This window comes from Bubalus bubalis, chromosome 8 (genome assembly GCF_019923935.1).
Source record: "Bubalus bubalis isolate 160015118507 breed Murrah chromosome 8, NDDB_SH_1, whole genome shotgun sequence".
In the NCBI taxonomy this organism is placed as follows: domain Eukaryota; kingdom Metazoa; phylum Chordata; class Mammalia; order Artiodactyla; family Bovidae; genus Bubalus; species Bubalus bubalis.
The window spans coordinates 74,033,262-74,059,780 of NC_059164.1; the positions used below are offsets into that span (position 1 = coordinate 74,033,262).

The 26,519-nt window shown below is 38.4% G+C and overlaps 2 protein-coding genes across 17 annotated transcripts in view; one reads left to right on the forward strand and one right to left on the reverse strand.

Annotated features, from left to right (window-relative positions):
• Positions 1–26,191, forward strand: part of CFAP69 (cilia and flagella associated protein 69) — a 79,763-nt gene extending 53,572 nt beyond the window's left edge. For 5 of the 15 annotated variants that reach the window (XM_006075228.4, XM_025291319.3, XM_044946763.2 and 2 more), the window contains 5 exons: positions 271–347; positions 1,819–2,016; positions 3,666–3,752; positions 5,024–5,128; positions 5,623–6,575. In XM_006075228.4, the coding sequence (XP_006075290.2) occupies positions 271–347; positions 1,819–2,016; positions 3,666–3,752; positions 5,024–5,128; positions 5,623–5,793 (638 nt within the window). In that variant the 3' untranslated portion in view covers positions 5,794–6,575. Of the gene's footprint in view, positions 1–270; positions 348–1,818; positions 2,017–3,665; positions 3,753–5,023; positions 5,129–5,622; positions 6,576–12,047; positions 12,508–15,813; positions 17,928–25,956 lie in introns of those variants that run through there. The other 10 variants (XR_006552885.2, XR_006552884.2, XM_044946758.2 and 7 more) reach the window with 10 other exon arrangements.
• On the reverse strand, positions 14,665–17,272 carry FAM237B (family with sequence similarity 237 member B). Of its 2 annotated transcripts, none has more exons than XM_044946766.1 (4): positions 17,136–17,272; positions 16,931–17,016; positions 15,281–15,645; positions 14,665–14,806 (listed from the first exon to the last, which is right to left on the reverse strand). In XM_044946766.1, the coding sequence occupies exons 3-4, from the start codon at positions 15,640–15,642 to the stop codon at positions 14,785–14,787; spliced, it is 384 nt and encodes a 127-aa protein (XP_044802701.1). In that variant the 5' UTR covers positions 15,643–15,645; positions 16,931–17,016; positions 17,136–17,272; the 3' UTR covers positions 14,665–14,784. The 2 variants fall into 2 exon arrangements, with proteins under 2 accessions (XP_044802701.1, XP_044802700.1); XM_044946765.1 differs by having other exon boundaries at positions 16,898–17,016.
• Positions 26,192–26,519: the final 328 nt, after the last annotated feature.

The window sequence follows — 26,519 nt, forward strand, 5'->3', positions numbered from 1 at the left end:
TCTTATTAAGAAAAAAGTCCTCACTCTAAAGACTGTAAAAGTACAGTATCATGGTCTGACCACAGCACAGAAAGCGTTCCTCTTTTAATGACTACATAAGGATGACCTGGCAGAGGTTTGTTACAGGAGGAAGCCAGGTGCTCACAGAAGTAACATTTTCATAAATCAGGATGAAATCAAAAGGAATCATTTGCATTTTTATGATAAATATATGCCTTTTAGAATTATTTGCTCAGTTAAAGTAATTCTCTCTTTATAAACTTTGTTTAGATTTTGAAAATTTACCTGGCTTATCTGCTGAAGATTTTGTCACTCTATGTATCATACATAGATATCTTGATTTTAAAGTGAGTACCTTCTTAGCCTTGTTATTAAAATCTAGTATGCAGGTCATCAGTTGGGAAAGATCTATTCATATTTGTGAGCAATAATCCACATACTCTATAGTTTTTAGTTTTCATTTTACATCTGGTACTATTCAAGGAGCATACAATTAATTTATTGGGTATTTCCATGGGATAAGATTTCATCCAACTTTTAGTTTATAAAGGAAGATAGACATTACTGATATAGAAGCCTAACAGATCTTTAAAACATAATTTCTTCTCTTTAAAAGGGTATTTAGAGCTAGAATTGGGACTTCCCTGGTGGTCCAGTGGTTAAGAATCCACCTGCCAATGCAAAGGACACGGGTTCGATCCCTGGTCTGGGAAGATCCCACATGCCACAGGGCAACTAAGCCCGGTACCACAACTACTGAGCCTGTGCTCCAGAGTGAGCCTGTGCTTTGCCACAGGAGAAGCCACTGCAATGAGAAGCCTGTGCACGGCAATAAAGAGTAGCCCTGGCTCTCAGCAACTAGAAAAGCCCACACGCAGCAACGAAGACTTAGTGCAGTCAAAAGTTTCAAAAATAATTTTTTTTAAAAAGAGCTAGAATTGAATGAATTACTACTTATTAAAATAAATTATTAATACTTACTAAAGTATTGTTTTATCATTACATTATCCAATGGTCAAATATCAATTAATAGTCCTGGGTTGCTTACTTCGCTGGTTATATACTTTTTGGTAAATAAATGCCTTTGAACTTTTAGGAAAGCCTTTTCAAGTAAACATTCTCTTCTAATATTAGTACTATGTATTAAATGCTGTAAATGAATAAATCTCTATTTAAAAAGGGAAAACAAGGCTTAATTTTACCCGTATCCTGGGTGAATATTTTTTTCCTCTAAATTTAAACATACTCAAATGCAGTAATTTCCATATATCCCAGTATATGAGGTGGAGCTATAGCATGATGAAATCAACATATTAAGAGTTTTAGGTCAAGTATTACCTTAGCTAGAAGATGAGGGACAAGGCCCTATTTCTCGGATGACTAGGTACCAGGAGTCCAGAAATCTCCATCTTCACTGTTCTATAAATTCATCTTGACCCAGCCTTCAAACAGGGCTTTAGAAAGGAAAGCATCAGTACTTCAGGAGGATGAGAGTAAAGCAACAATTTGTGCAGCTGTGAAAACAGAGTGACTATAAAGGAGAGGGCAGTGATTATGGCAATGAACTACACTTAGATAGTAGAGCCTTCTCTGTGAATACTTATCATTGAAAAACATCAGGTAAGTGATTCCTGAATACTCAAATGTAAGTATTGCCCCAAATCATTCCCAGTGCCACTTATTCCCAAAGAGTAAGTTAGGAAAAGCTGGTTCAGTAAGTGTTAACTTTGGAATGATCACTCAAATACATTTTAGGTTACCTAAAAGTATATCATTTATTTTTGGTTAATTTAACTTTTTAAAACTTTGCTATAACAGATTGGAGAAATATGGAATGAAATATATGAAGAAATAAAATTAGAAAAGCTAAGACCAGTCAGCACAGACAAAAAAATTTTGGAATCTATTACAGCAGCATCAGAAAATATTGGAAAGATGGTTGTTTCTCTGCAAAGTGAGATGATTGAAAGCCAAGCACGCCAAGATGTGCAAAATGAACAAAAAGTATATACAAAAGTAAGCCAAAATAATTTCAGTGTATAAACTAGTTGAAATTATCCCTAAGGTATATTTGCCTTACTTGTGAATGCTTCAGCACTTAGAGTCATTTTGTGATTTTCTTTTATAGTTACTTTCTGTGTCTTTGTACAGATTGAAAGAAAACATGGAGTGAATAGCTTGAAATTCAATTACTGTAGTCATTGCTGGTCTATGACATTATAATTTTATTTCTAAAGGCTTACATTTCCATTTTTGAAATGTCAGAGTTTCAAAAATTGTGGTCTATTTAAGTGCACACATCTAGAAAATTCTGACAGTGTATCTCTGTGACTGTAAGTTTAACCTCAACGAGAAAGTCGGCCCTTGTCCCTCACTCTGTGACAGGCCCTCACTTGTATGCCAACCAGAGGCACATCTCCTTACCTCAGTGCCAAATCACATGCTGTGAGCACTCTGTAAATGTGCTCTCTGACTTTAGCTAGTCAGAAAAAGCCTGTTGGGAAAATATAAGCCATTTTTCCCCAAAAGCTTTACACAGGTGAGAAACAACACACCTGAAGTTTTTGAGCAAATAGGTTAAGTGACTAAGTGAACTTGTCCACCGATGCAGAGATGATATAGATTCCCTATTGCTGCTTGGTGATCCTTTATGACTAAAGTTAAATATTTAGTACTCTTTAAGGTGATTTCCAAAGTGTTTTTCTATTGCCTGATGTTTTCACTTATACTGTTAAATGTTTATGTCTTCCGTCTAGTGGAACTTAGCATCCACTTATAAATTCTACTCCATCTTAGATACCTCCCTTCTTAAAAGTTTTATTTGTTGGAGAGTTTTTATTGCAAGGATACTGCCATGTAAGCCATTCCTTTGATCTTCAGTGGAGTATCCCTGATGGAAGTTCTGCTTCTCATTAGTTATATTGAGTGGCAGTATTCTGCTGTGTGGACTAGCTATCGCTGATTTGCTGATTATCGTTGATTTGTTATCATGGTTCTGACCCCACTTATTTTTTAGCAGTTGTTTAATTAAATACCCTTAGGTTCATAATTTAAGCTTAATAATATACTATATGCCAACCAAGGGCATGTGTTTTCTGATTATATATTTAGTGGAGAGTCTTGAGAACCACAGTCTTTGTAGTTTGTCAGTAGTATTTCTCAGACTGTAACTCCACAACAAACTCAGCACTCTCACAAAATTGCTTATCTTGCTGAAGTCATAAATTAGAAGAAGCTCCACCAATATAATCTTGCCTAAACTATTATCAGTGGCAGCAGAAATCTCTTTATTTTCTCTTGTGGATTTGCTGTTGGGTCATTTATGTAACATGCTCTGGATTATACTCTGTTTTTGCAAGTGATACTTATTTAAAACAGTCTTGCTGAGAACATTTACTGTTATTCTCATATTTTATATTTTTATAACAAGAGTTTTTCATTACATTTCATGGGAAGCAGTTCAAACCTTGGCCACATAGTGAGGAAAGGATTTTGTTTGTTTGTTTTAAGACTTTCGTTATTTAAGTTGTTAAACTCTAATCTTTTTGCTAGTTGGCCTTAAAATTTATGTTGGCAAAAACTAGCTCTTTCTTCAAAATAGAGGTATTCAAGCCCTTTGGCATCTTTTCGTAGAAATGAACTCTTAATTATCTTTCTCATTTCAGATACAAGCCACACACAAGCAAAGAGAATTGGCTAATAAATCATGGGAAACTTTCTTGGCCAGAACATCAAATGCTAAAACTTTAAAGGTATGATTATTTTAAATATTATGATAACCACAAAAACCAGCCAACTCTGACAGAATTTTTCAGGGAACTATTCATTCACCTTTTTCTGTTGATCTTTCTGTGGGATACCAACACTGTTGATCCTTATTTGCAGTTTAAAATGATAACTGAAACTAAGCGTTTTTCACAGTTTCAGAAGATACCACTCTGAGTTTCATTTGGCTTAGCAGGGTGATACAAGGATGGTGTTCCTGGTTTGCATAAAAGAGATGAGAGTTAGTCAGGAATAAGCAGGAGTGTGCTCCTGCTTTCCATTCTGAGCCTTCTTATTCACTGATTCTGTAAGAAGCAGAGTGAAGGACACAAAAAACAACTGTCCATATTGCCCTCTTGATCAAAGATGTTTTCCCTGTGACCACCACAAGAAACATTATATTAAAGCTTAAATAGGAATTTGAGAAAATGTGATAACCTGCTTCAGCAATAAGCTTGAAAGTAATCTAAAAAGTTTATAATGCTGATTGTTCACTTGAAATATGTAAGAACACCATAGAGTTCCAAAATCTCATTACTTTTTTCCATTTGTGCTTGGGATACAGTTTTACATAATGTGATAATTTTTCCTCTAAATATGAAATCATTAAATGATATATTAGCCTACAAAAATAGTGGAACAATATTAAGATAGCAAAACTAAAATTAACAACAAGCTTATTCAAGATACCATGTCTCCCCCTTCTCATGAAAAATTCTTCCCAATGTTATTTACAAAATAGCCTCATAACTACCTGTACTTTTAAGGAAGAGTTTATGAAAACCCTTCCACACAGATCAGTTGTTACCTAGGATTTCACCTGTTCTAGTGCCTCAACTATTAAATTTGAAGGTAACTGCAGCAAATTATATAGTTTGCATTATTCTGAATTCTTAAAACATTTAAGTGTACTGGATTAGTATTTGTACAAAATAATTTGAAAACATGCATCATCTATTGTAAATTTAGTAGTTTATTCAACCATGTGCAAAAAACTGAGCCTGATTTCTTTAGGAATTTATCCCTTGGTCATATATTGCCAGTAGCTCTGGAAATCTCAGTAACATTTTTAGTTGTTTCCTGCAATGTGCAAAGGATATAACTTGCTAATAACTATTTTCTTAGCTTAAATGAATAAATGCTGGATCTAGTGCTAATAAATTATAAACCAGACACAAATATATTTTGTATACTTCTTTGTAAGTACCATAGTTAATGCTTTAATAACAATTTTATTTTCTAATTTAAAAATCTTCAGAAAGCAAAAAGACTTCAAGAGAAAGCTATAGAATCCTCTAGATATGGTGAAAGACCACCAAATGCAGTATTTCACAGAACAGATATTAAAGGCCTTAACGCAACAGTAAGATTTTTTTTTCTCCATAACTTTTCTTAATAGATAATGAATTTAGTTCCCAAAGAATGTTATTTCCATAAGGTTTTGTCTCATACTTTTTCTTTTTGCTTTAAAATGTCAAGTAGTTAAGGCATATTTATCCCTGCCCTTACCTAGTGCTGGTTTAGACCAGACCTAGCCCTCCAGGATTCCCAAGAAACTGCTGTAAACACTAGTCAAAGTAGGTCTCTACATCTCATTGACAGGAAATGTGCAGTGCCTCCTTTGCTTGGTAAATAGATCCATGCCATATTCCAATGTTCTTGGTGTTCTCTTCTGGAAATAATTTGGCCCTGATTGCAAAGGCCCCAAAGCCCTGATTTTTCCATTCTTACACACTGCCTCCTAGTTACTCTATGCATTTTGTGTCTTATCCAAAGTTAGCCAAAGGATGAATAAATTTTCCTCTTAGTGAAAATTTTTATAAATGGACTCTTAAATGTTTAATTTTGCTTTTATAGGTGCCCTCTGGTGGGGTAGTAACAGTGGAAAGCACTCCTGCCCGATTAGTGGGAGGACCTCTGGCTGATACAGATATTGCTCTTAAGAAACTGCCTATTCGAGGAGGAGCCTTACAGAAGGTGAAGGCAGTAAAAACTGTGGATGAGCCAAAGAAGAGTGATCCCACATAAAATACTCTAAAGGATTTTTGAAATAAATTCCACTGATAATTTTTAGCTAAATATCTTTATATATAAATGTAAAGCAAACATTTTAGAATAAATATTTTAGTAAAATACTATTAAAAATAAAAGTAAGGACATATAATATATTGTTATTGAAAATATCAACATATACTGTGAGAAGAGTTGTCATCAATTTCTTTCTAAAGATTACAGTCCTCTTAACTGAAAATTGTAAAACATATTGTATCAGTTAAGACTCTTTCAACTGATGTGAACAGCTCCAACTGGTTTGAGCCAAAAAGCAAAACCAAAAAAAAAAAAACCAAAACACAACAAAAATCAAATATAAAACTAATTAAAACTATAGGCATTGTTGGATCCAGAAACCGAAACTCTGTGAGTAGGATCTTCTCTTTTCCTAGAAGCTCCTGAATTATATTCTCCCAGGTTGATATCCAGTAGGAAAGACTGCGTGCCTACCTCTCAACAGTCTCTGCAACTGTCTCTGCATCTTGGGACATCTGATTGGCCACATGCCCACTCCTGAACCATTCATCATGACCTTAGCCAGATCTGAGGACTGCTTACACCCAGAGCCTGAAGGAGGCCAGTCCCATCTAAAGCATATGGTTAGAGTGGAGAATCAGGATAAGTACATAAGTTATTATAAATATATATAAATATGGACAGCAAAAATTTTGCAGCAAATATGTTGGTCAAAGTAAAAGTTGTTCTCCTATAAAAACCAAATGTTAGTCATAAGCTAAACAATAAAAATTAAAAATAAATATGGTTTTTTAAAAAATTCTATTTATACTTAACTGGAGGAAAATTGCTTTACAATGTTGTGTTGTTTTTGTTGTTCACTCACTCAGTCATGTCCAACTCTTTGTGACCCCATGGACTGCAGCACACCAGGCTTCCCTGTGCTTCACTATCTCGCAGAGTTTGTTTGCTCTAACTCATGTCCGTTGAGTCTTTGATGCCAACCAACCATCTCATCCTCTGTTACCCACTTCTTCTCTTGCCCTCAATCATTCCCAGAATCAGGGTCTTTTCCAGTGAGACAGCTTTTCACATCAGGTGGCCAAACTATTGGAGCTTCAGCTTCAGCATCAGTCCTTCCAATGAATATTCGGGCTGATTTCTTTTAGGATTGACTGGTTTGATCTCTGTGCTGTCCAAGAGACTCTCAAGAGTCATCTCCAGCACAGTTTAAAAGCAGAGTTCTTTGGTGCTCAGCCTTCTTTATGGTCCAACTCTCAGATATGTACATGACTACCGGAAAAACCATATATTTGAATATATGAACCTTTGTCCTCAAAGTGATGTTTCTGCTTTTCAATATGCTGTCTAGGTTTATTATAGATTTTCTTCCAAGGAACAAGTGTCTTAATTTCATAGGTGCAGTCACTGTCCACAGTGATTCTGGAGCCCAAGAAAATAAAGTCTGTCACTGTTTCCACTTGTTCCCCATCTATTTGCCACGAAGTAATGGGACCAAATGCCATGATTTTTGTTTTTTGAGTGTTGACTTTTAAGCCAGCTTTTTCACTTTCCTCTCTCACCTTTATCAAGAGGCTCTTTAGTTCCTCTTTGCTTTCTGCCATTAGGGTGGTATCATCTGCATATCTGAGGTTATTGATATTTCTCCCAGCAATCTTGATCTTGTTATTCATCCAGCCCAGCATTTCACATGATGTACTCTGCATAGAAATTAAGCAGGGTGACAATACACAGCCTTGTCATACTCCTTTCCCAATTTTGAACCAGTCTGTTGTTCTGACTATTGCTTCTTGACCTGCATATATTGGTTTCTGTCACACATCAACATGAATCAGTCATGTCCCCTCCCTCTTTAAGATCCCTCCCACCTCCCACCCCATCCCACACCTCTAGATTGTCACAGAGCACCAGGCTGAGTTCCCTGTGCTATACAGCAATTTCCCATTAGCTATCTATTTTAACTCTTAATATATAAATAAATTCCAATGATACTTCTCTTTAATGGGGATGGAAAGTGGGTGTGGAGGGAAACTCTTTTGGTGGTGTAGGTACCTTGCCACATAGAGGTAGATCCCTTAATATTGGATGTCGAGCAATAAGTGTCTGTGTCTCTGTGTGCCATTATGTGTTTCCAAAGCCTGGAACCCCATAAACCCCCTTCTTCACTCAGGAAACTGCAAAGTTGAGTTCGTGTCCAGGGCTGGGAGAGACAAGATTCTGTTTCCTCAGAAAGGAAAATAATGTTGGAATTTGAGCCTAGTCTCTAGGCCCATAGGGTGCACATAGCAGTGTACTGGTTAAATGTATAAGAACCAGCTCTTCAAGGGGAAAAAGCTCTTATATATAGTGTTTGCCAATTTGCATGATATAAATATTCCCAGGATGACCAATTTCAAGCTACCAACATGGTGCTGCTGAAAGCAGAGTTGGGAAGACATGCATAGGATCCACTTGCATTATCAAATAAAAGAGGGTTCCAACACCCCACTGGGCCCACCCTCTCCTACTTTCTCTTCCTCTTCCCCTTACACTTCCTCCTCCAACTCACATTCCTCCAGGATTTTTCATTATTCCCTCTGTGAGGATAGTAGCATTTGCAATGAGAAAGGAAATGACAGCTACTGATGTTCTAATTAGAATGAGTTGCCAGTGACCTCTCAGCCTGGCCTGGCTGCCCACTCTCCTGTGGCTCATAGGGGTACATAATATGCATCAGCTTATCAGTGAGCTTTGTCTTCTCTTGAATCCCTTTCTCTATTACCACCACCCCCAAGAGGACAGCAGAAGGCATAATTTGTTCCTCTTCTTCACAGGCAGTCCTAAGCACAAAGGTTCCATGTAAAGGGGAGTTGGGGCTTCCCAAGTGGTGCTAGTGGTAAAGAACCTGTCTGCCAGTGCAGGAGACTTAAGAGACGTGGGTTTGATCCCGGGTCAGGCAGATCCTCTGGAGACAGGCATGGCAACCCACTCCAGTATCCTTGTGTGGAGAATGCCATGGACAGAGGAGCCTGGCGGGCTACAGTCCATAGAGTCGAAAAGAGCTGGACACGACTGAAGCAACTTAGCATGCATGCACACATGCAAAGGGGAATGACTGAGACACAAGAATGGATGTAGATAGGAACATGCAACAATGAGATGGCCCATACAAAAAGCACCAGATACATTTTGGGTACATCTGAGATACATACAGAATGGAGATGAAGTGTCCGTGACTAAGAGAAAGGAATGTTTACCCCATTTTGTAGACTATAAGTTCCTTCCTCAGACTCCAAGCTCCCTAAAGACAAGACAGAGACCATATCTCATTCATTGTGGCAACCAACACCTTAGTTAATTACTGAATAAGTGTGATGGTAGCCCCAGCTCCTGGCAGCCTTTCCCTCAACTTACACAAATACGGCAAAGTCCTGAACTCAAAGGGAAGGTTCAACCAACAAAACACTATACAGGGAATGCTAAACACAGACACGTTATGGTAGTTCAGATGCATTCACTTCATAAGAGTGGTAGACTTTCTCTAAAATCAGGCACAAGTACTATTACATTAATATGACCAGAGAGTAGAAATAGAATTGATATTACTTGGGTGAATATCATTTTTTGTATATGGTACAACTTGGTATCTCCAGATTTATTAGGACTGACTGTAATCAAAACAGTCTGTGCCTTCTGTAGAATTTCTCCCTGTTGTTGTAAATCTCACCCATCAGAAAAAGGAAAGGTAAAATAGGGCAGGTTATTACCTAGTAGCCATTCAACAGAGGAAGAAATGTATGCGGATGAAGGGTAGTAAGGTTGCTTAATGCAGACACTTGTACTTGGTAGACAGACAATACCCAAGATCCCATGTTATAGTTCTAGGCACCCAGCAGTGAGCCCGCAAATCAGTCCCTCTGTCTGACTTTGTCACTAATTCTAACAAGTCTCCGTCTCTCCTCACATCTATGGTCCCACTACATCACTCCTGAGCCCATCCAGCCTGGCTGAAAGGTGGATAGTATATTTCCTTCCATGAGTCAACTGAGACAAAATTTTAGCTCCCAAATTTTTGCTAATAAACTAAATGAAAAAATAGTCAAGAAAATAAAAATGGAGTTTAGTGAGCCCAGATGAAAGTGGCTTCAACACTGTTCAATGAGAATCTTACTACATGAGGGAGGAGTTCATTACCTGATTAGGTCCTTTCAGCCAGTGCTTGCTCATATTGGATGAAAACCAGTGAATAATTAGGTGAACAACTGTTGTTCTTCTGTTCCTCAGTCTGCCTTCTGGAACACAGGGTACATTTCATATCACAGGGAAAAACTATGATGTTCACCCTAAGTCTTTGGTGGTCAAATATCCAGTTTATTTAATCATTCCAGACTATGAATCTGGCCAGCTCTTTCTGAAGTGCTGAAATTTGTTAATATTCCTCTATACTGAGACCAAGAGAACCAAACAAAAATTTACAGGTTTAACATAGATACATAGAGGGTATAATAAAACTAGTCCCTCTCATTACTTTGTCAACAAAGGTCTGTCTTGTCAAGGCTGTTTTTTCCAGTAGTCATGTATGGATGTGAGAGTTGGACTATAAAGAAAGCTGAGTGCCGAAGAATTGATGCTTTTGAACTGTGGTGTTGGAAAAGACTCTTGAGAGTCCCTTGGACTGCAAGGAGATCCAACCAGTCCATCGTAAAGGAGATCAGTCCTGGGTGTTCACTGGTAGGACTGATGTTGAAGCTGAAACTCCAATGCTTTGTTTGGCCACCTGATGCGAAGAGCTGACTCATTTGAAAAGACCCTGATGCTGGGAAAGATTGAGGGCAGGAGGAGAAGGGGACATCAGAGGATGAGATGGTTGGATGGCATCACCAACTCAATGGACATGGATTTGGGTAGACTCCGGGAGTTGGTGATGGACAGCGAGGCCTGGCGTGCTGCGGTTCATGGGGTCGCAAAGAGTCGGACACGACTGAGCAACTGAACTGAACTCATTTTTACTCACCTACGGCCAACACAGCCTAAGCTTACATTAGTCATTGGCAGCCATGTTTCATGACCACTTATATTTAATTTATGTAGATAGTTCCTTTTCAAGGAAATGTAACATAACTTCCCATTCCCTAAAGTGTGGGTTATGCTTAATGCCTTGCTTTCAAAGAATACAACATAGAAAGAGAAGGGAAGGGAACTTTACAGCTAAGAAATCTGGTAAATACTACCTTGCATACTAAGTCACTTCAGTCGTGTCTGACTGTGTAGCCTGCCAAGCTCCTCTCCCTATGGGATTCTCCAGGCAAGAATACTGAAGTGGGTTGCCATGCCCTCCTCCAGGGATCTTCCCAAGCCAGGGATTGAAGTGGCATCTCTTATGCCTCCTGCGCTGGCAGAAAGGTTCTTTACTACTAGTGCCACGTGGGAAGCCCAAATACCTTAGCCAAGGTTAAACACCATCCGTGGGGTATGTTATGTTGACAGCATGTACCCTTGATATGAAGTGTTGAGGACAGTGCTTTACCTCTGTAGTTTTCATCCCCCAAAACCTATAACCCCCATCAAAACCAGAGAGAAACATCAGGCAAACCCAAATTGAGGGACATCCTGCAATATACCTGGCCAGTATCTGGAATTGTCAAGGTCATCAAAAACATCTTCTTAGAGTCTAAGGAGACATGACAACTCAATGTAAATGGTGTCCTGGATGGGATAGGGTTGAGTGGGGAACGATTTATAGTTTTCTTTTCCCTTATTCCAAATCATCAGACTGGAACAGCAAGAGGACATAAAGGGGGAAAACTAGTGGAATTCAAATAAAATATGAAGTTTAATTTAGAATGTATCAATACTGGTTCATTAGTTATTACAAACATACCAGACTAATGTAAGATGTTAACAATATGGAAAAATGGGTGAGGCCTATATAAGAACTCTCTGCACTAGCTTGCAACTTTTCAGCAAATTTGAAACTATTCCGAAATAAAAAGCTTATTTAAAGTAAAAAAAAAAAAAAAATTCTATAGGAAGAGCAGAGGAATTTTAAGCATAGGTACTCAGTAAATTAACCATTGTATCACCTGATAAATATTTTGGGAGCAATATTAGATGGTTTTATTTGTTTTGTTTCTCTGCACTTTGAAGCATGTGCGATCTTGGTTTCCCGTCCAGGAACCAAACCCGTGTCCTTTGCAGTAGAAGCGAGAAGTCCCAACCACTTGACTTCCAGTGAATTCCCAATATATGTTTTGCTATCTTTTTTCCCTCCTTAGCTTTCAGCACTCTGGAAAACAACTGGTTTTGAATTAAGCTATAAGAGTTCAGCATATACACAAAGCTGTGAAACTGATTGAGTCTTAACCATAACACCACTGCAAGAATGGGTAGGTTTGGGTTTTTTTTCTTTTTGGATCATCGTCTTGTCTGACTAGTCTGATGATTTGGAATATGGAAAAATAGAACTATAACTTGTTCCCCACTCAACCCTATTCTGGCTACCATTTCTCTTTGGTAAAAAAAAAAAAAAAAAAAAAAAAAAAAAAAAGCTTATATTTTGGTATCATAAAAGTGATTTTGAATTAATTATATTATTTTCTGCTGCATCTTTGTCCCACAGCAGTGACAATTCTGGAAGCAAGGATTGTGTCTGGATTACTCAGCAGTGTACCTCCAAGCTCAAAGAATTTGTGTTGAATAAATGATGAAAAAAGAATAAAATGTTCTATATACAAATGACATGATTTGTGCCCAAAACTGGGGGGATTTAACAGAGCATTATATCTAAGTATCATCAAAGAGACTTAAGATGAATGGCTCTAAAACCAGAATGCTCAGTTTATTTTTAACATCTTTAATAATCCAAGGTAGCATGTAAATTTAACTAGGATAACTATGAAACCATTTTCAGTTAATCTATTTTGGAAGGTTAGAAATTAATTTTATTAATATTAAAAAGCTCATCATTGGTGCAATAAAATTTTTATGACAACAAGGATTGCTGACAACTGGTTGAATAATTTTTTAGGCTAAAATGACATGATCTTGCTTTATGGCATTCAACTGTTGAAGTTCCAAAAGAGGGCTGTTTTCTAAGGAAAATCATGACCCCATGCCTCTACAAAAGGAAATAAATTAATCAGCTTCATGGGTATTTGGTCATTTTTATAAAAGAAAATATGGTCTACCCTCCAACTAGTTGATTTTCTGAGCTTAGGGATCTATCTGTAATTGGCAAGATAAAATATTCTCAATCTAGAAACTTATAATATTAAACTTAAATCCTCATATTATCTGTAACCAGTTATTATACAAAACTTATTTATATGAAATGCTACTTGTAAAAAAAAATACCTGAAAGTTATGCAGTCCATTAGGACTCATGGGACCCCTGAAATTATGTACAAAGTATGAGTGTATGTATATAAAACCCCTAGTAGAGGGTCTATAATGTCATCAGAATTTCAAAGTGGTCCACAACTCAAAGAATGTCAGGTCCCCTCCTTTAATTCAAAATTTATTCTTGGATCAAATGAAACCATCAGACAATTCATATTATTTTTGATGCTTTTGAAATTGTTTGTATTTAATTGTGTTTGGGTGTGCTGGCATCAGGTTACATTGAAGGCTAGCTGTCACTGTTGGGATACTTGAAAACACAATGCTGTAACCCATGGCAGCCATTATAAAAAACCTATGGTACAGACTTCTATTGATCCTCAGACCTAGGAAAAGCTAGGCTCCCAAACATATTGCTTGGTACCCACTGTGAATCTTGAAACCACTCATGAGTCCCAATTCACATTGGAAATTCAGACTAAATTTATGGCTACCCTTTATCAAAGGTATAGAACTTTATGACATGCATTTAAAAGCATTGACCTAAAACTTTAACTGCATATTATTTGTTTTCTATTTCTCATTCATCCCAACCTCTTCATCTAATTCATGTTATTATATTGTTTGGTATATGTCTTTAAATTCCACATCCTTTTTACAATAAAATGTGTTATATAAAAGGAAATATAAAAACAATTTCTGTCTTCTGAAGACAAAAATTCTATCCAATTACATTTTACTAAAGGGCTTCCCTGTTAGCTCAGTTGGTAAAGAATCCACCTGCAACACATGAAACCTCAGTTTGGTTCCTGGGTTGGGAAGATCTTCTAGAGAAGAGATAGGCTACCCACTCCAGTATTCCTGGGCTTCCCTTGTGGCTCAGCTGGTAAAGAATCTGCCTGCAATTGCAGAAGACCTGGATTTAATCCCTGGGTTGGTTGGGGAAATCCCCTGGAGAAGGGAAAGGCTACCCACTCCAGTATTCTGGTCTGCAGAATTCCATGAACTACAGAGTCCACGGGGTCAGAGTTAGACATGACTGAGTGACTTTCACTTCATTTTTGCACTTTACTAAAATGAAGTTTCTTACTACTTTTCTGTTTGTTATTCCTTTTTTAAAAATGAAGACAATAAAAATGAGAACATAAAATGAAATTTTAGTCCTTAATGGATAAAAAATAATATATAAGATAGCTTGGTGATGAGACACATATATCAGAAGACACAGAGTACACTACATCAAGATTAAATATTACTTTTTAGGATAATATTGGCATTAGTTTTGGCACAGTTTTAAGGTCAATATTACATATAACACCAGATAAAACTGGTTGTTATTTTACCCCATTGATCATTGTATTAAAATATATATATTGTATTTGCATTTTAAGTGGTGTTTTCTTTTTTTAAAAAAAAAGATGCTTTACAAAGATGCCTTCTAAATAAAAAATTACTGAAAAATTATCCAAAAATATAGAAATGATGATTCAATAGGCATAAAACAATTACACATCAACAAAAATACAACCTTCATCAGTGTTAAAGAACTGGAAGTAACAATTTTGATAAATGCTGTAGGAAACATTTGAGCTCATAAATACTGACACAGGGTTAAATTTTCAGGTTGGTGCCATCCTGCTTGAGGTATTTTCTGTGTTCTCTTAAATGTAAAACTCACGTTTTATAAAATCCAGTCCTGTAAAGTCAGAGAGGAAAAATTGTTAACACTTACTTTAATATGATTCTTGAGTTTCCCTCCCTTTAAGCAACCCTACTGAAAATATTAATTTCAAAAGTCTAAACACATGTTGATGTTTAAAAATTTTTAAACAAATGTAATATGAATACTTACAGGGCTAAATGACTCTCTTATGAACTATTCATGGGGAAAAATAAGATGATAATTTATTTAATGATTACCAAAATATATTATATTCCAAGATCATTTAGAATCAAGTATTTGCTCATCAGAGCTCCCATGCTTTCTAAACAATATAAAATCAGCAAAAATGAAAATCAAAGCTGATCAAATTAGGAAAAATATGGCAAATTTGCTAGCTTATTAGATAAACTTTAAAAATCAGAAAGATTAAATGTTCAATTTTTAAGAAAACCAAACTATTATCTAAGTACACACTTAAATTCTCTTATCTTCTGTAGAAAATTATACCTGGGAGACATCAACTGTCTTCTGCCCATTCCATGAGATCTTGAAAGCAAGCAGTCTACATACATGTCCCAGAAATCCTGAGCTATGCTTAAGAAGACATTATAATGTCTAGGCCACTGGGATTTTTGCAGGAACAACATGAAATTCCAGAAAGCATCCACATTGTGCTCTATCTTGAGTTCCTTAAGCTCTATCAATGTCAAAGAGCAAGTATTCCAGCACTGGGGATCAATGTCTTCCATGATCCCTGGGTTGTTGCTGGCAAGTACCCCCTTTTGAAATTCAAAGTCAGCATGAGTCAGATGGATCAGCAACATGCAACCCAAAGGCAGGTAGAACCATCTTCTTGTGGCAAAATGCATATTCTGTACAGAAAAAAAAGGAATATGTTTTTAGCTTAAAAAGAAAATTATTCAATTACTTTATGATCTGTTTAAACCTAAAAATTATAAATACTTATATATTTGGTTTTCATCAAATCAAAATTGCCTACTATGTATTTGTTGGTTTTCCTTTGCCTTGTTGACTTTCAGACCTCCCCTCAAAAGGATATTAGAGTAACAACTTTACCAACATTCTGTTAAAGTCTTCAGGAGTCACTGAAATCCAACACATGTTTATGAAGTTGTGATGAGATTCATTTCATCAAAGATCTTTGAAGCATGTGCTCCAACCTTTCCCATTTACAGGTTAGAAAATTTCTCTTGATATGGTTCAGCAAGTTCTTAGCTCTTCTGTCTCCCTATCCAAAACTCTTACCACCATACCTTTCAATCAAGAGGATCAAAACGCAGCCCATTTTATGTGTAACCATAAGAAAAAGAGTGTGTGGTGTTTCGCTGGCGTTTTCCAATCGATCAAGTGTTGAATGCTCAAGCACCATTTTAGGTTTCAAAGTTACTGATGAACTTTGAATATTCATTAAAAAATATGTGTTATGAACTGATATCTAGTGGATCCCTGCCTTTTCTCAAGTTGTTCAGGAGTATGAAGACAATAAAGATGATAGAAGCTAATATGACATGGTGCAGCACAAATGACATTCAAGAAATGTCATTCAAGAAATTCAAGAAAAATCCTGATATTTTCTTATGATTCTGTGCACAAGCTTCTCTAAAAACTGACTGCTCAGTAAATGGGCCTGAAGCCTATAGATGAAGTCAAGGTCTAAATTCGCTTTGAATGGCCATACAGTTAACCATTCCAGGCTGGCACTGGAAATGTCCCTGACACAACCTTTACAACCAGGAGTGGAGTGTCCAGAACAGATCCAGGAGATGGGACTCACATTCTTCCTTGTGTACCGCGGTCCTTCACTTCCCCTCCCTCCAGCACCCCGCCTCCCGGCCAAAAGAAATAAATAAAGTTAGGTGAAAGACAAATCGAAGGAAACAAATTTAAATTTAGGTTATTCAGGTCGTTTCACACTGTGGAAAATTGTGCCGATTTCCCAAACAGAGCTAACACGACTTCCCCCAAATTGTGTAGATTTCCCAAATAGAGCTGACAGTAGCCAGTTTATGACACAAAGGGACTGAGTGGGACCAGAGAATTTTCTTCCCCTAGAATTTCAGGTTATACTTTCCCAACCAGTGCTCTCCTCCCGGATCGGGTCACCTGCACGCAGAGACAGCCGGCGGGGAATGGTACCTCTCGTAGGCGGCAGAGACAGACGTCCTGGTGTGATGTCCTGCGTTTGTTCGCTGCGCTCCCTCAGGTACGAGGGTGGCTCCTGCCTGGGTGGGGGGAACAAGAGGTCTCAGAGGGGACTCCCATCCCCTGCCCAGCCAAGCCCACCCCCTGCAGGCAGGTGACAGGCGAAAGCGGTGCTCTGCGACCTGCCGCGAGCGCTCACCGGGCACCCTGAACTCGCCCTGAGGAACCCTCTAGGCGGCACCGTGCTGCGGAGCCAAGCGGATCAGGCTCCCTGAGAGCGGCGCTGCGGGACCTGCTGCGGCCGCTGGGGGCTCGGAAGTCAGCCCTGCAGACGGAACCACGCGCCTTTTCTAGAGACGGAGAGCCGGCAGAGAGTGGGTGGCTGCTCTCAAGGCCCCGCCCTCACCTTGCTCACCCCCGCAGCTCTGAGACCCAGAAATAATAACAATGTGAAAAAGAGTAGTAAAGTCACAAGACCATCTCACTAAAATATGATAGGTGAAAAATCCTAAACAAAATATTATCAAACCAAATTCAGGAGGATCTAAGAAAATACACATCAGCATCAAGCTGGGATTATCCTAATTAATGAAAGATCAACACATGAAAATCGATTAGTGGATTCACCACATAAACAAATTGAAGAGAGAAACCATTTGATAAAATTCAACACCCATTCAAGATTAAAACAAAAAACAAACGAAAGATATTCTTAGTAAACTTAGAAGGGAATTTCCTTAATCTCTTAAATGATTACGGTTGTCAACAAATGTGTTAGGTATATTCTTTTCTACTATCAAATAATGCATGTTAAAACTTCTAGAACAGTGACAAAATTATATATTTCAAATACATAAAGACAAAGCTTAGTAACTAGTCACATTGATCTGCTGCTGCTAAGTCGCTTCAGTCATGTCCAACTCTGTGCGACCCCATAGAGGGCAGCCCACCAGGCTCCTCTGTCCCTGGGATTCTCCAGGCAAGAACATTGAAGTGGGTTGCCATTTCCTTCTCCAATGCATGAAAGTGAAAAGTGAAAGTGAAGTTGCTCAGTCATGCCCGACTCTTAGCGACCCCAGGGACTGCAGCCTTCCAGGCTCCTCCGTCCATGGGTTTTTCCAGGCAAGAGTACTGGAGTGGGTTGCCGTTGCCTTCTCCGCACATTGATATGAGATGGAAAGAAAAGATAACTAATGTTTTCGGTATGCCTGCTTTTGGGGGGTGACAGTAACAATATGAAAAACAGAAAGGAAGATTAGTGGGGAAGTTAAACTTGATCTGGGATGTGTTGCATTAGAAATGATTCTGGATCTTCTGGAGTATCTAAAATTTAGCTAGAAATAAAATTAAGTTGAGAGATCTCTGTTTTGATAAAAATTATTGCTTCCATGAAGGTATACACTGATAAAAGAAAGTTAAGATGAAGATAGAAGACTATGCCCAAACTTAGGGGTCCATGAACTTCAAATGGAATCAGTGAAGGAGGAAGAGATAGAACAATCAATCCATACAAGCTCCAGGGTGGTATGATGTTACAGAACCAAAGGGAGGATGCTATAGTGTGAATGTTTGTGCCCCTCCAAAATTTATGTTGAAACTCTAATCCCCAGAGGTGATGGTATTAGGACATGGAGGCCCATGGGAAGTGTTTATGGGACCGGTGCCTTATAAAAAGGGCTTCCCTGGTGGCTCAGATGGTAAAGAATCCGCCTGCAATGCAGGAGACCCCTGTTTGATCCCTGGGTGGGGAAGATCTTCTGGAGAAGGAAATGGCAACCCATTCCAGTATTCTTGCCTGAAGAATTCCATGGACAGAGGAGCCTGGCAGGCTATAGTCCACAGGGTCACAAAGAGTCAGAAATGACTGAGCGACAAACACTGCCTTATAAAAGAGGCTCCAGAGGGAACCTGGCCCTTTCTATCAGGTGAGGACACAGCCAGAAGAAGGCAATCCGGAAAGGAGGCTTCACTAAAACCCAACCATGCTGGTACCCTGATCTTGTTCTAGCTATCAGAACTGTGAAAAATAAATTTTTGTTGTTTATAAACTAGCTGGTTTGTGGTATTTTGTTATGTTATCCCAAATGAACTAAGACAGAGTATATAGCTGAAGAATCAAAACATTGGTATAGGTCTCCACTTGGAAAACTGGTCGAGAAAATAATATTTTTCATGTGGCAAAAAGGAGTGATGAAACTCAAAAGTACACAATTTATTTAAACATGCTGCTGCTGCTGCTGCTAAGTCACTTCAGTCGTCTCCGACTCTGTGCAACCCCATAGATGGCAGCCCACCAGGCTCTGCCATCCCTGGGATTCTCCAGGCAAGAGTACTGGAGTGGGGTGCCATTGCCTTCTCCGTTATTTAAACATAGCCATGATAAATTCATGTAGAAGCTTAGATTTAACAACTTGTTATTTATAAAGTCAAGTTAACTAATCCATCTAATTATAATTTCGTCTAAAACAAACCCTGAATAATACGCAACTTTCCATGTCAGGTATCATTTTTATCAACATACTTCACCAGCAGCAACATATTCATCACCATCTTATCATGATCCTCTTATTCCCAGCATATTCCCATTGTCCCCAGACTTCATCATTTAAGTTATATCCTATCTCTCCCTTTCTCTCTGTTATGTTAGGCCCTGATCCCACTTTAAAGTCCCCTCCATTTAACTCAGCCTTCCTTCTGCAATTAAGCATCCATTTTCACTACAATAGTTGGCATCTACTTGTACTTGGCATCTATGGCTATATATATTGTCTTTTCCCCCCATGAGAACATGTAATCTTTCCTACTATCTTTCAGTTCAGTTCAGTTCAGTCGCTCAGTCGTGTCCGACTCTTTGCAACCCCATGAATCGCAGCACACCAGGCCTCCCTGTCCATCACCAACTCCCGGAGTTCACCCAGACTCACGTCCATTGAGTCAATGATGCCATCCAGCCATCTCATCCTCTGTCGTCCCCTTCTCCTCCTGCCCCCAATCCCTCCCAGCATCAGAGACTTTTCCAATGAGTCAACTCTTCTCATGAGGTGGCCAAAGTACTGGAGTTTCAGCTTTAGCATCATTCCTTCCAAAGAAATCCCAGGGCTGATCTCCTTCAGAATGGACTGGTTTAGGAAATATTAAATACTATCTAAATACTAAAAATACTATCTTTATTTCATGTTCTTCTGGTGACTGGCATATGATGCAATCAACACAATAAATAATTTTTAGCTGATTTCTCCTTCATATCCATGATATTCACTCCACTTAGGGAGTTTTGTCAGCTTTCCACAAGGCACACCCAAGTCTTTCAGAACTCTAGTATTGCCTGTGAAAATTTCCTGGGTTAGTCAGGCCAGTAGCTTATTCATTTGCCCCCATGCTTCCTACCTTACACTTATCTGTCACTTTTGTTTACCGTATTTCTTCTTTATATAGCTTTTATCTCCAGGAAATACTGCCATAATCACACTCCCACAGAATTCAGAAGAGCACTCCACACACAGCAAGGACATGTTGACTAACTAATGTTGAATACCCACACAAAGAGTAATTTTTCAATTCACTGACTTTCTGACTCATTATAATGAAAGACATTAATTAAAAAATCTACCCTTGTAATGGCCTTTAGTAAACCATAATAGCAATGTATTTATCAAAATGTGATTCAATGACCTTAGGGAGAAAACGGGCAGGAAATGAAGTTGAAACAAATAAGTACCCTGCAGAAAAAACAAGCACTAGCTGACTGCTGACAAATTGAAGGGAAAATATGCAATTTTTTTTTCAAGAACATAGGAGAAAAAGATGAACAAAATACTGGCTCTGAAACAGGAGAAAAAGAAAAAGTTGAAGAGAGAAGTTGAAAAAAAGATCATATAATCTTAACCCTTGGCAAAAAAGACCACTAACAGAAATATTTTGTCATCATTTAATAAGTACAAGAAATAAAAAGTTTGACTTAGGTTTCTGTATCTTTATCTTTGGTTTACCTAACACAGCATATGCATAAACATGTATTCCAGCATCCTTATTTTACCTCTTTACATTAAGTTTTAGTGGTTGTTTTAAAGATCACAATATATATCCTTAACTTTTCACAGCCTACTTAGGGTTAGTATTGAATCAATTCATGTCAAATACAGAAATCTTTTCAAGACAGGAGTTCATTCACTCACCCTTGCCTGTTTTTGCTAAAGCTGTCAAATGTATAACATCTACATACATTAAAACTCCATGATAGATACTACAATCTTCAATGCTCTCATCCCCACCTCCAACAACAAGATCTGAATTTGCATCTCTTTGTATTTCTCTTTAGCCTGTAGTACTTCCTTTAGTGGGGCTTCCCTAGTGGCTCAGATGGTAAAGAATCCACCTGCAATGTAAGAGAGTTGGGTTTGATCCCTGGGTTGGGAAGATCCCCTGGAGAAGGGCATGGCAACCCACTCCAGTATTCTTTCCTGGAGAATCCCATGGACAGTGGAGCTTAGCAGGCTACAGTCCCTAGGGTCACACAGAGTTGGACACGACTGAAGAGATTTAGCATGCATGCACGCACTTCCTTATTATTTCTTATAGTGCATGCCCACTGTCAATATATTCTTTTAGTTTTCTTTTTCTGAAAATATATTTTATTTCACCTTCATTCTTAGAAGGTAATTTTCACTGGATATAGAATTCTGATTTGTTGTAGTCTTGTTATCCCTTCCCCTCCAGCACTTTAAAGATGCTCCACTGTGTTCTGGTAGTCAATAATTCAAATTCAAATGCAATGTGTCATTTTTCTCTGAAAGCTTTCAAAATAACTTTTTCCCCTCAAATTTGATAATAATGTGCTTAGGTGTGCACAGTGCAATTCTGATGCTTGTTGGGGCAATCTGAGCACAGACTGGAAAAGAATTTCCAGACACAGTGTGTTTTAGTTGCTCAGTCATGTCCAACTGTACCATATGGACTGTAGCCCATCAGGCTCCTCAGCCCATGGAATTCTCCAGGCAAGAATACTGAAGAGAGTTGCCCTGCCCTTATCCAGGGGGATCTTCCCGGCCCAAGATGGAACCTGGGTCTCCTAAATTACAGGCAGATTCTTTACTGTCTGAGTCACCAAGGAGGCTCCAAGACACAGAGTACTGCAGAAAAGAGTGAGTTTATTAACAAAGAATAGAGATAAAGTGGGCACTGCAAGTGCAGCAGGCAGCTTCCTGACAGACCAGGGAGAGTCGAGCGTTTTTGAGAGTTAATAGCCAATTTTTATAGCCTCAAGACAAAGAAAATTCCTGTTGGAAGGTTAGTGTTAGGTGACTGGTTGGAATGCTATAAGGTGTCTACTGTAGTGGGCATCTTTGTCTAATTGGGAGTCAGAAATTTTGTTAGTGATGATCAACGGGGAGTTTGGCAATGGTTACAAAGGGGCTCAGTCAGCTTTAGAGGTGAGCTTAGTTCTGGGTTTCCCTTCTGTGACTTTGGGGCAATGCCTCGAACCTGTAGTCTGAGGGGCAGGACTCAACAATGCTAAATACCTAGAATTAGGCCACATTTGGCAAGTTAGGAGCATAATCCTACCCCCACATCAGAAGCCAGATGAAAATTCCAGAGTTTTCAGGTCACCCATGCTTCTGATCAACTGACTACCAGCACAGAGGTTTCCAGTACTCCCCAAAGTATTGTAGTTAACTAAGATGAGTCACAGAACTTGTACTTGCATGTTCAGTTGCTCAATCATGTCGACTCTTTGCCGCTCCATGGACTGTAGCCTGCCAGGTTCCTCTGTCCATGGGATTATTTTTTTATTGATTTGACTGTACCAGGTCTTAGTTGCAGCATGCGGGACTTTTCATTGTGGCATGTGGGCTCTTTAGTTGCAGCATATGAACTCTTAGCTGAGGCATGTTGGATCTAATTCCCTGACTAGGGATGGAACCCTATAATTTTATCATAAAGTATATAAATCAGGACCAGCCAAGTGGAAAGACCCATAAAGTGAGGTCTGGGGGTCCAACCCACAAAGATTTTGTGTCCTCAGAATGCCCGACCTTCCAGGCACATTACTGTATAATTACCTAATCAGGCTCCCCTCAGTGACTAGAGTTTTTACTGGAGTTTCATTACATAGGCTTGATTGACTGAATCAATTTTGAATATTTTGATTGAATCATTGGCCATGTGCTTGAACTCAATCTCCAGCCAATCCTGCCCTCTTCAGAGGCTGGGCTTATAACACGTAACTCAACGCCCCAGCCTTGTAATTCCATGCTTGATCTTTCTCATGTGACTAGCCCCCATTTGGAGTCATCTTTTTAGCATAAATTCAGGTGTGGGCCCAGAGGCCCACCATGAGTAACAAAGACTTTCCTATCACTCCAAGAAATTACAAAGATTTAGAGGTTGTCTCCTAGGGAGTAGGGACAAAAAAACAGCCAAATTATTATACAACAGTGTGGTTTTCTTTGTTGTTATTTCATTTGAGGTTTGTTAAGCTCTTGAATGTGTAAATTTATATCTTCCACCAAATTTGGAAAATATTCAGCCACATTTTCCTTAGATATTATTTCTGCCCATTATTCCTTTCTCTCATCTCCTTCTGGGGTTCTAATTATACATATCTTAGAGCTTTCAGTATAGTTCCTGAGGCTCATTCATTTTTACTTCATTATTTTTTTTCTCTGTGTTCCTCAGGTTAGACAATTTCTATTAATTTTTTTCTTTTTTCTTTTCTGGCTGGCATCTAGGATTTTAGTTCCCTGACCAGGGATTGAACCCATGCCCTCTGTGGTGGAAGGCCAGAGTTCTAACCACTGGACCACCAGGGAATTCCCAATAATTTCTGTTAATATATCTTCAGCTTTGCTGATTTTTTCATCACCTTCATTCTGTTGTCAAGTACATCTGGTAAATTTTTATTTCAGATATTACAGTTTTTAGTTCTGGAATTTACATTTCTTTTGTTATAGTTTCTATTTCTCTGTTAGATTTTCCATATTTCATTCATAATGCACATATTTTCTTTTATGTCCTTGAATGTATTTTATAGTAATTGCTTTAAATCATTGTCTGTTGGTTTCAGCACATGGGGCATCTATGGGTTGATGTTTGTTGATTGTCTTTTGTCTCAAAAATGAGTCACAATTTCCATGTTTCTTGGTTTATTAAGTAATTTTAGGTTGTATCCTTAACATATTATTATCCTAGCAACTTTAGGTATACCTTTAACATATATTTTCCAAACAGATTGGAGTCTGTAATACTCTCACAAAGAATGTTAGTTTTGGGGGTTTTTTTGGTATGTTTGTTTGGTTTAGCATGCAATTGATGGCTTGGGCTATATTTTGGAAGGCTGACTGCTTAAAGTTTGTCCTGTTCAGGCGTGATTCAGGCATTGGCAGAAGAGTCATTAAAAAGATTTAAGGATTCCTTTCTCTGGATCCCTCCTACTTTGGATTTTCCCCTTACTTTCAAGCAACTATAGTTATGCCAAACTCAGTCCTCTACTCTTCAAGCCACAAAACCTAGTGTTTTGTAGCAGAATTTTAGCCAAAATGCAGGGAAAAGACTGAGTTTTGTCCTTAGTCTGGAAACAGTGAAAACAAGGGATCTGAGTACAACCCTTCTTACTAACTGTCAACTGCACTGTAGAATCTACTTACTTTTGGTCATTCTCCAATGCCTCACTTAGAGTTTACCTATGTCATATGTAGACAGATCATCTAACAAGAGCAACTCGTGTTAGAATTCCTCCATCATCCTCATTTTATAGGTTAAAAAAATCTATAAAAGGAATTTATTAGAATTGAGGCTCACTAGCATGAGAGTTGCAAAGAAGGCAATGGCACCCCACTCCAGTACTCTTGCCTGGAAAATCCCAAGGACAGAGGACCCTGGTAGGCTGCAGTCCATGGGGTCGCTGAGGGTCGGACACGACTGAGCGACTTAACTTTCACTTTTCACTTTCATGCATTGGAGAAGGCAATGGCAACCCACTCCAGTGTTCTTGCCTGGAGAATCCAGGGACGGGGGAGCCTGGTGGGCTGCCATCTATGGGGTCGCAGAGTCGGACACGACTGAAGTGACTTAGCAGCAGCAGCATGAGAGTTGAGTTGAGTTGTAGTAGTAAGACAGATGTTACTGGGCAATTTCCTTAAATTTAATAAATACCACTAGTTTGAATTCATTGGCATGACAGTCAGTGTTAATTAAAATTCTATCATTTCTATAAGCACATGTTATAAAAACTCAGAGTATAATTGTGACATCAACTAATTTCATAATTTTTAATAAAAGAAAACCATCATGCACTTTACTCAAGAAGTATCTAATGAGCACTCACTTCTTGCCAGATGCTGAGCTAGGTTTGGCGCTGTAGTGGAAAACAAGTAGACAAAGCACTAGAGGTAAGAGACAGATAGTAAACAAATAAACAGATATATAAAGAAAGGGGACTATTTTAGTGGCAAGTGTTATGACAATAACAGAAGACAACTGAGAGGTGGCTACAATCTTAGACATGGTGGTCTGGAAGATGTTTCTGAAGAGATGACATTTCAGCTGAGACTAAAATGACATGAAAGAGTTGGCTAAGGGGACTTCCCTGGAGGTCTAGTGATTGAGACTTCACTTGCCAATGCAGGGGGTGCGGGTTTGATCCTTGGTTGGGGAGATCCCTCATGTTTTGCAGCCAAAAAACCAAAGACATAAAATAGAAGCAATATTGTAAAAAATTCAATAAAGACCTTAAAAATGGTCCACATTTTTAAAAAATCTTTAAAAAAGAGAAAGAAAGAGTTGGTCAAGAATATAAGAAGAGCTGGCTATGTTAGAACATGTCAGGCAAAGGGAATAGCTAGCAGAAAGGTCTTAAATTCGGTATATGGGGAGTGTGTCGTGTCAAGAGAATGTCATGAAAAAATTGCCAGGGACCAAGTCATGTGGGGCCTTATAGCTCTGCATTTCACTCTAATTGCAATGAGGAGATATGAGAGAATTTTAAGCTAGAAAAGAAAATTATCTGATTTATGTTTTCAAAGGATCCAACAGGTTACTCTGTGAAACATGAACCAAAGGAGTCAAGGGTAGAAGCAGGCAAATCAACTGGGAGGCTTTTACTACAGTCCAGGCAAAGGATAAAGGTAAGAGTAAAGACGGTGAGAGGGTATTAGAACTGGGAAATATATAGGGGGTTTGGCCAACTGGATCAACTGGATTCCTGATGGAACTGGTAGGAAGTGGGGGTTCATAAACTCCCTGTTATATGGATGAATTTTGCAGGAGCCTTGAATGCCCTCAAATGGAATGAAATTTTGTGTATATATTCACAGGGACTTTGGGTTGGGAGCATACACAAGTTTCATCAAATTCTTAAGTGAATTTGAAGTTGTCTCTGGAAGGCAAAGTCAGGTGCTTCCTAACACTTTACCCTCTGGATTTTCTTTTTCCTTCCTTTTCTGTTTATGATTATGTAAAAGCAGAAAAGAGAGTAGAGACTGAATTGTTATCAAAGAATTTTAAATTTATATAAAGAAAGGATACATCTTGAGAGTCAGCTCTCTTTTTAATTTTACTTCATTGAGTACATAAGTACATATATACA

Excerpts from the sequence above, each read along its gene's own strand:
- FAM237B (XM_044946766.1), bottom strand. The coding sequence starts at position 15,642 with ATGCATTTTGCCACAAGAAGATGGTTCTACCTGCCTTTGGGTTGCATG. Across the intron at positions 14,807-15,280 it reads AGACAGTTGATGTCTCCCAG|GACTGGATTTTATAAAACGT; the intron begins GTATAATTTTCT and ends CTGACTTTACAG.